Raw genomic sequence first — 10,087 nt, 5'->3', positions numbered from 1 at the left:
AAGTTCGGTTGTCTGTCATTAAGGAAATAGATAATCGGATTTTACACAACTCTTACACTCATAAAAACTCTTAAACAGATAATGCAGTTTCAAGTGCATATGTTAATATCAAATTCAAACAACTCCATTGATATGTAAATAATGGATTGCTTACAGTTTCAATTTCATCTGAGTCATCACTTCTTTCCTGTTGTCCATTTCTGTCAGTTTGCTGATTGATTTCAAGGTCTTTGTCAGCCATTTGTTTACTGTCTGTTTTAAGATCAGTTTCTCCAATTTGCCGTTTTGATTCCCCTTCTGCCTCCTGTTGTTCCCTTTCTGTCTCGTCTGTTGATATTTCCATGTCTATGACCGTTGGGATAATTTTACCCACAACCCCTTTCGTCTTGTCCAAAGTCAATGCTTCTGTCACGTAATCATGGAGGAATTCTGGTCTCTTATGGTGGAGATCGCCAGCAGCAGGCATTCTGTGCATAACTGAATAGACAGGCACGGAAGGCAAACTATAAGGCTGGTTTATGCTGCCATAAATATGCCTTTTGACAGGAGAAACATACACAGATTGTGCCTTTAGTGGAACTGTCTTAGTTTCTGCTTTCTCTTGTGTAGCCTGCTCACTTGTTGGCAAGCATATGTCGTATGACTGAGCTCTAGAGTCTACTTCAACATCTAGCTCTGAATCGTATGGTATTGTTGGTGTTGGAGCACTCACGAAGGAAACCCCGGGTGGCATACTCTCATCACTTTCTGTGTACACATCAGGCAAAGTGCCAGATGATGATTCTTGGTACACAGGCCCAGAGGAAGCACGTCTGAACAAGAGTTCTGCCTGTGCTGGGGACGGTAAATCAGAATCCGTCACAAAATCAAATGATGATGCAGGTGTTACTGAATCATGGGGAGTGGCAGTTGTCGATTTTCTACCTGACTCATCCATTTGAGTGCCATAAGTTTCTTCTTTTTCTTTCCTTGTAACATGACCAGATGATGAAGTATCAGATTTTTTAAAAGACATTTTGAATTCGTCATTTGGTGAGCTATCTTTAGCGCCCAGGGTTTTCTGTAAGTAGGGGTATTTCTCGCCAAAGTTAGGATCAAGTGTATGTTCAGTTCTTTCTGGTTCAGGTACTACTTCAACTGATGATGATGAAGACGATGGTGTAATATGAGATCCATGAGTGCCCCGTATATGAGGGGGCTCGCCAACGATTTTATCGTTTTCTGTCGATATCTGTGAAGGTCTGATGTTAGAAGTAGGTGACTGAAGTGCAACCCTCTCTATTTGTTCTCTGCCAACAGTTTGTTCAACCAACGTTGTGGCTGTTTTGTTGTCTTGTAAAGAATCAACACCTTCTATCTCCTCCTTTTTTCTAAAAAGGGCAGATGGGGTTGTATAACTTTTAATTGACTCAGTTATGTGAGGTTTTTCATTAATGTCCCTCGAGATGATCTTTTGGTGCAACCTAGATGGTGTCGTGTAGTCAAGAAGAGAATCATTGGCTTCCTCTATTTCTTTCTTTTCCAATAGAATTGATGGCGTAGTGTAACTGAATTTTGATTCAGCTGAGTGAAAGCTACCTACTGTCAGTTTTCCATCATCTGCTGCAATACGACCTTGGCCAATCTGTGCCATCTGGGCTTGTGTAATCTGTGGTTCTATGACTTCTGACACATATTTTGATGAGTTCGGTGGTGGGACTGTCATAGACTTTCCTTCAGTCTCTGATGTCTGTGAAGAATATGATTGTTCAGAAGCTGAAGACGGTGGTGGCGTGGGCGGCTCGACTTCATGGGCCTTCCTACGCTTCGTTTCAGCCGGCCCCTCTGATTGAGGTACTTGTGCAGAAATGACGGTATCGCTACTCGATTTAGCATTTGATGTACTGTACTTACTTTCAGTTGTTGCTGATTCAGTCCGACTTCCACTGTCACTACGACTCAAACTTCCTGTCAAAGTGCTTGTGTACGCATCAGTGGAGAACTCAGAAGACCCAAAACTTGGCATTGTAGAACCAGTAGTCATTGTTGAATGCGTCATATCTGTTGTATAGCTTGAATAAGTAGTTCCACTCGTTCCAGTCCGACCCGAAGTATAACTTGAATAAGTGCCAGATGTCAAGCTGCTTTCAATAGATTGACCTGTTCTGGAACTCAAATCCGTACGGTCGGTAGTAGTCGATGAAGCAGTAATGCTCGAGTGTTCTGTCGTTTTCGAATCGTTCGAAGTAGAACTGCCAGATCTGCTGCCGGAATAGGATGGTGTTGCACTGCTACTATTAGAGAGGTTACTGCTGGAGCTGCCAGGGGATGGAGGAGCAATGCCAACAGAAGAATCGCTTGGTGACCCTTCCTGCATAGCATCTTCAGACACGACGTATTTTCTGATGATTCCACTTTCTGATGCTGGACTATATTCAACAATCATTGGCTCTGGATCAGGTTCAACTTCTGGTTCTGGTTCTATGATAAGATTTGTACATAACTAATGTGACATTTAATAACCCGCTTTCATGTTTATGTTCAGTCATCATGATATATCTTACTATTTATTCTTTTTATCAAAGGACCTGCGAAAATACTGACTTTACAGTACTTCGGACGCGTTTAACAAATATGTTTCTTCATACATTTGAATATTATATGTAGGAACTTTTATCATATCTGTCTTATCACATCTGTAAACTTATAACGGTGCGTACATGAAATAGTGAAGAAACAGTAAAATGTTTTGAAAAAAAACCCATCAATTTAAAAGTCTTCTTTGCTTTCAGAACAATTTGATCAGAAATCGATTGAATTTGTATTATAAAATTATGCAATTCACACAACGTGTATTTCTAATGTTTCGCTGCAGTGAGGACAAACAAAAAATGTTACTTAGTGCCTGAGAAATGCATCTTCCTCACTGACGTGTAGAATTATATGAATTGCACATCTATAACAACGGACAACAACTGATCACGACGTAACTGACCTGGACTCTCAATGATTGGTTCAAAAGGTTGCCAAGATGACGACGTGTTGCTGTGTTCTCGATCGACATCCATAGAATCCTCTGATTTCAGTGCAACTTCAAGGACTTCTGTGAATCATCATATACAGAGAGATGATGGTGACGATAATCTGAAATTTACTCACTTAATGAGGCATGACACACAAGTTACTGACTCAAGTATAATATCGTAATCTGACATATCGAATGCACCGTAAAGTAAGTGTCAACATCTGCCGCAAATAGATTGCCAGCATGAGGAGGCATCATGGGCCAGTGGATAGAGCAGTGGACGCACGATCACAGGATGGTGAGTTCGAGCCCCGGCATGGCTATGGTGAGCAAGGCACTTTATTCCTCATTGTTTCTCCCCACCCAGGAGTGATGGGTACCTGGTAGGACAGAGATTGTTATATGTGCGTTTAGCTCTGCTGCGCTTATTGGCTGCACATGTGAGCTGTTGTTTGCTCCCCAGGGAGTTGAGTGGTATCATATTAGGTCCAGTGACCAGGGGTAATAATAATTGTAAAGCGCCTTGATCACATGTACTTGTGGATATGTGCGCTATATAAGAACCCAATATTATTATTATTATTATTATGAAAGCAAAACCTGTCAGTAAAATGACAAAAATTGCATAATATCTCAGAGAAGCGTTGTAAAAAAAGACACCGAAACAAACAATGACACCCGAACCACAGGAAATACACATAATACTGATTAATGATTGTTTAGAATAATTGAAATTGGATTCGTTATTATATTAGGAGATTTTAGGCACTAAACACAAGCATCCTTGTTGGTTTGTCTGTGAGCGCAAACAAACGTAATTTTCTGTCTCACTTCGCGAAGTATTTTGAAGTATCAAATATTAGTGTCATAGTCCTCCTCAAGCAACTGATGATTATTACACCTCAGATCTAACCATCCAAACTATTTTTATGACGAACTTTGCCATGTTGCATATTTTTTATGATGGCAATTTATGAAAGAGTTTTCAAACTCTGAAAAGATGAAACCGGGACAATAAAATATCGAGAAATCGATGATCAACATTTTAGCTTAATTCTCTTTAATATTTATTTGTAAATTCCATGTGAACTGTCAATCAGATGTGAGACACCTGCGCCTATCATTTGTATATTAAAGCTATAACTTGTATACATCTGAACTGATCTAAAAGTAAGTAAATCCCTGAACAAGTGACGACTGCGCGCTGTCTCGATCAATTTTCATAACCGATACTCTTAAGGATGCGCGAAAAAAAAAAGACGAGCGTATTAACATTTTGCAGTCTATGATGTCGTCAGCGTTTATAGAGTCGTAAATCCTAAATCAAGTTCTTCAATGGATTCAACATTTTATCTGTCGCGCTTTCAGTGTTTTGTCATTTGTCAATGCTTTAGTGGACTCTGCGGGTTTGTTAATATTGGCCAGCTTCGATTAATCCAAATCCGACTAGGTCAATTATGCCAGCTGAAGAGAGCTCAAAACGAGGATCATGAGAGAGTATGCAATTTGTGAAGGTCTTGATTCATTTTACCAAATAATGGAAAATGATTGAGCACCATGATCTACCCAACAATATGTTTAAATAGTACGAGACAAGACCGCGAATTTAAAACAGTATAAAAACAATGAAGATACAAGATTGTTATATTCCATCAAAAAATATTTTAATCTCTCGAATTTGTGGTAAAATAATGACAAATTTGTTAAAAAAGTACATTATTCTACGTATTCACATATTTTTTTCTTTTTAATTAAGAATCTTTACTGTTCAAAGATTTAATTTTATTTTCAGTGATTTTCGTGAGAAGCGGTGACTTTTAATCGTCGTTATACAGAATATCAAGCGCCACTATCTTTTTTTCTGTAGTTTTTGAATATTCTAATAACACTAGATTCAAAAATCTCTAAATGAAAAGTATGACAATAATTTCAATTTTTATGATTGTACATCCTTTTTCCATCAATGATAAAATTGACGTTTCATGGTGATATCGTGAATGCGATCTTACCTTCCTCTTCCATGTCTTCAGATTCGGATTCTGCTGAATCGGACTCATCGGATGCGTTCAAGTACATTGTCGATAGATTCATACTTGGGGAACTGAACTTCGGTCGAATCAACTTACTGTCGGCGAACACCTCGGGACGTTGCCTGCAAAAAAAACCCCAACTACCATGACAAAAATGTACTTTTTCGAGTCACGTTTCAAAAACAGCGGCGACCGCTTGTCACAATAACTGTTTTTGAGAATAATGGTTATGATTGAATATGAAAAGTACAAGTTCTCTCCTTAAATGAAAGATAGAAAACAAAAAAATGAAAGACTTTGGCAAATGACATTTCTGTGGATATTTTTTACCTAGTACTGCTTTTAAGACGTTTGTGTCAAGATATTTTTATTCGTAGGGTCTTTTCTCTGTATTCATTCTGTGCATAATGTATGTTTCGTTTTATTATGTTTGTTGATATTGTAGTTTGCTTGTTTGTTTGTTTGTATTTATTTTCTCGGGGTCTGTTATTGGGCCTTCGGCTTGTTGACCCGTCAAATAGATAAAGAAAGAAAGAAAGAAAGAAAGAAATATCGCTCTCCAAGGAGATACCATAATAAATATCCTTGACTTACCTAACGATAAACAGAGACTTAGTATCTCGTTTGATCTCCTCCTCTCGAGGGCGTTCGACAGCAAAGCTGACCGACTTTTTTGGCTTCTCTGGAGTAGCCATTAAGGTTTGAAAACGTCCAGAATGACTTTAAGAATGAAAGAGAACAGGTTTAGACGTTGTTAGGTTTCTTTTTGCGTCAGGCTGTGAAACAGTATGACGCTATAGCAACTGTGCAAAGGGTACTGGGGTTCAATTTTTTTATGAATCACAATTCAATGTTGAATTCAATAAATAATAAGCTGGAATGCATAGCTTATAAAAGGAATGGTAAAGTAAAAAATTACCACGGCTTTAAAGTAAAAAATTACCACGCTTTGCGTCAGAAATATTTTACGTTTTCTGCCTAAACTCTTACATAATGGAGTTGAATCTTGTGAGTTACTGAAACTACTGAACAGGTTAACGGTACTGATCGCTACCTACAAATGTGTTCTGTTATGAATTTTTAGATGAAGAGCCTTGACTGATCATGTAGCATTGGCATTGTGTCATGATAGGTTTTTGTTTTCGTTCATTCATCAGGGGTAGCCAACCAGCCGAACTTTACTATTTGTAGTCACATAATCATGAATGTTTTGAGATGTTTCAGATAATTTAAATTATCACAGGGAAAATGACAACTTATCGTTCTGGATGGTTCAGGATGGTCCTTCTTAAATTTGTTAATCACTAATGTCCCATGGACCTGGTAATGTATTACCTTGAATGGAAATGATTATTGGACCAGTTTAATATCATATTTTTCCCCCTCTGCCCACTACCCATTTCGAAATCTCGTCACTCCCCGCTTTATAAACTAAACTTCACAATGCCTTCTGCAAACAACGAAACTCCTTCTCGTTCTTGCCACATGCTTTCCACTTTACACAAAGAAACGCCCTAACCTTGGCGTACAAGTTCATTTTCAAGATGCTCACAGAAAAAAGAGAGGACATTTCATGGTCTTGCTAGAGAGGAAAAATTGCTCATTCACCGACCTCTGATACGGGCAAAAACTGCCCGCTCGTTCACAAAGATATTCATCGTTTTGCTGGAACAGCTTTGTTGGCTAATTCTGGTTAATGTCTTCATGTTATGTACATGCGGTGGAGTGTATACTGTGTAGTGATGTGCTTTCGTGCAATATCGAATGAGTTTCTTACCGATTTACATCTTTTAGGATTCACTTGCTGCTGTGGAAAAAGCAAGACAGACGAGAAGACAATGAAAGCTCTATGGCTTAGGTAGTTTAATATGCCCCCCAAAGTGAAAAACTTGAACCTTTGCCTCAACTTTCCTCAGTGAAATTTTCAACAATGCTCTCATAAAATCAAGAATAAAAATCAAGCGCTAAGGCACAAAGTTTTGTATTAGAAAAAAATTACCTAACATTTCCCGATATACCTGTCGTCATGATTTGACATGATACATTTGTTTTCAAATGTGGAGTTATTATAGAGTGCAAGTTTTGCTTTCGTCCATCAAGTTATGGGCTGGAATGGGATACATTATTGCTATTGTTGGGGATTTGGCCGAGCGCCGGTTCTGTCTTTTGCCTCTCCGCTAGGCGACTGGATGCCGTATGTTGTGAGTTCGAACCCGATTGAAAACTAGCTGTATATTGTATTTTTCTGCAATGCCAGTATATTTGTAGATGTAGAAAACATCTGCGGCCACAATGCTGGATAATCGGATACATTATCAGCAATAATTTGGGGGATAACGTCACAGAATTCACTGGTATTGACAAAGCTGTGGATGCTGAGGCAGGATGTGCAACGCATATATTCGGACTTGTAATTTTACAATTATTTTCCGCTTGTGGGGAAAACACTTTCAGGTCTTGGTGTGAGGAAAGTTTTCACCGTCTCTGTTCTGTAAAAATCGAAAATTCAATTTTTCCCGTGGAATAAAGGCTGTCATTTTGAATTTCAAAGATCGGTATATCTATATTTGGTGTTTTTTTTCCTCTCGTACCAAATATGCACGATGGCCCCTGTGTTTTATTCTTGATTAAGTAAGAGTATGGTTGACAGTTTGAGCCTTTCAGTTCGAGATGCGTACTATCCTAACGATTGCGAGAAAAGAAAAAAGGAATTATCATCCCAGTGCACTCTTAAGAAAGGTAAATATTGAAGTAATTTCATTCGCATGTGGATGACCACGCAAACGTAAAAGAAATCGGCATTTCTTCATAATTTGTTGTTGGTGGCACAGAGTAGACAAGGAATATGAGGCTTGATCCAAAATTAATTTCAGGTTCATAGTACAGAAATATATCGTATAGGCCTACTTTGATTGTAAGCTTACGTAGTTCGTGTGGCTTTACAACATATTTTAGCCTTCAAAGATACAGGCAGCTGACGGACAAATTATGACTGAAGTCTGAAGCCTCTCCGGCGCTCTATGCCCTTTCGACTTGGATTTCAAAAATATTTCTCCAAAAGTGACTGAAATTAATGACATAAAATTTTGAAGAAACCAGTGGATTGAAGATACACGATGATATAAGTTTATGAAAGCACCATGGGAAAGTACTTCATAGCATTTCAACAGCTTCTTTTGTAGAGGAAAATATATTACTTGACAATTTTACCTCGAAATTAGGCAAAGCGATCCTAATGTCTGAATACACTTGCAAAAATGGCTTCTCGTATTAAGCTTTTCTAACATTCAAGAAATCGCAAAGATGCAAAGGCCAGTCATTGGAAGTGGCTAACACTTCACCACCCATGAGTTGTCCCTAACCTTTTAAGTCGGTAAACCAAAGTGAGCATATTTGTGAACGTGCGAGTTGTAAAATTTGTCTGACATGAACGCTGACCACCTTAATATTTTGCCAAATCGTCTTAGACTGGCTAAGGCGGTGTTTTCAGAGAACACAGAATGGAAAAGTTAGTGAACAAACCTGCGATAAGTAATTATCTTCAATTCATTGTTGATATGACATATGTAAGAAACTGTAAACATGGATCGAACTGATTCGATGACATTTTATGGAAGTGTCACGCGCACGTGATGACGCAATAAACATTCCTAACTTTTCCAAAAGAACAGTCGCGCGAGAGCGCAGCAGAACGGACGCGCGTTCGTTGCGCGCTGACGAAGCATTCAAAAGAATGTCTGCTTCTGACTATTGAGGGCGCATAATAAATGGTTTTCTAGATATATACCACGGCCTTCGCCTGAGAAAATCTGAGAATATCCGTTAACCCTGATCCCTAACTTCGCCCGACGGAAAGTATCACCTACAAAAGGGGGAAATATAAGTTTATCATAGACATGGTCATAATATTATATGAGAAATCCAGTATTCAAGGGATTAAGTGACGAAAGTGTTGACCTTATCATATTTTCGAAATTAATGTCAAACATTTTTCAAATATGAATTATAAATTGGAATGCTGTTTAAACAATGCATTGAGAGACGTTGGTCAGAATATGAAAAGAACCACTTTTAAAAATTTCTGTACGAATATGTATTCCACTTACTTTCATTAAGTATTCTTAATAATAATATAATAATTCCGAAGTATTACCAATATATAAACAGGTGTTGTAATAGTCTTTATAACGTCATGCGTTTCAGATAAAAATTAGTAAGAGTAAAACAAAATAATGCTAAAGATCGGTGCTTTTTACCAACCATTTGAGTCTCATAAGATGGACGAGGCCGCTCTCATTTTATGTGAATGGGTTCAGTATGTTAGAACTTTTAAATGTCAACTAAGAGATTAAGATGGAGGTATTGTCATCAAGTTCCCGTGCAGATTATACTGTAAACGTAATATACAAATGATATTTTAAACATAGAGACACAGATCGATCAGCTATCAGGCAACGCCAGTAGGATAGAAAGCAATAAATTTCTGGAGCCGTTGAAACGATGGCTGAGTAAGCGAATTTTCTCGCAAGCTTTTCAGTGAAGAAGGCGCTGTTGACAATGATTTCTTGATATTCAGCATGGTTGTGCAGTTGCAGTGACCTGGTTTCGTTTCTTTTATAGAATTTGTGAGAACTAGTCATCTTTCCCCAATCTAGGCGTAAGTCAATGCACCGTCCTAATTCTTCTCCAAAACACAACGTGATAGAAAAGCGGACAGTTTACCGTGTACTGAGCAAGCCTTCGGGAATATAAAAACTAGCCGTATTGAGTGTTCATCCCTCAATGAGTTTATGGAAGATGATCCCAGGTTTTATTGAGTTACTGAAGAAATTTCGTTCACTATCACTAAGCTCTATTAGAATTTTAAAAAGAAACCACAAGATACTATATTAATTATATTCACAGACGAAAAGCGTTGACAGATGCATGAGTGGGTTGAATTTAATTTAACCTTCCATTACACGGAGAATGTTGAAATGGGTGCGCACATAATTATGTAGGTAAGCATACATCTGATTCATCTAAGACAAATGCATGTGTATCAAAGCATTGA

The 10,087-nt window shown here is 38.2% G+C and overlaps 1 protein-coding gene across 1 annotated transcript; it reads right to left on the bottom strand.

Moving 5' to 3' along the window:
* Positions 1 to 70: 70 nt before the first annotated feature.
* On the bottom strand, positions 71 to 5,729 carry LOC139122249 (uncharacterized). The gene is made up of 4 exons (XM_070687678.1): positions 5,629 to 5,729; positions 5,014 to 5,156; positions 2,975 to 3,082; positions 71 to 2,460 (listed from the first exon to the last, which is right to left on the bottom strand). The coding sequence occupies exons 1-4, from the start codon at positions 5,727 to 5,729 to the stop codon at positions 71 to 73; spliced, it is 2,742 nt and encodes a 913-aa protein (XP_070543779.1).
* Positions 5,730 to 10,087: the final 4,358 nt, after the last annotated feature.

Source organism: Ptychodera flava, chromosome 21 (assembly GCF_041260155.1).
Source record: "Ptychodera flava strain L36383 chromosome 21, AS_Pfla_20210202, whole genome shotgun sequence".
Lineage (NCBI taxonomy): Eukaryota > Metazoa > Hemichordata > Enteropneusta > Ptychoderidae > Ptychodera > Ptychodera flava.
This window is presented reverse-complemented; position numbering and strand designations above follow the sequence as displayed.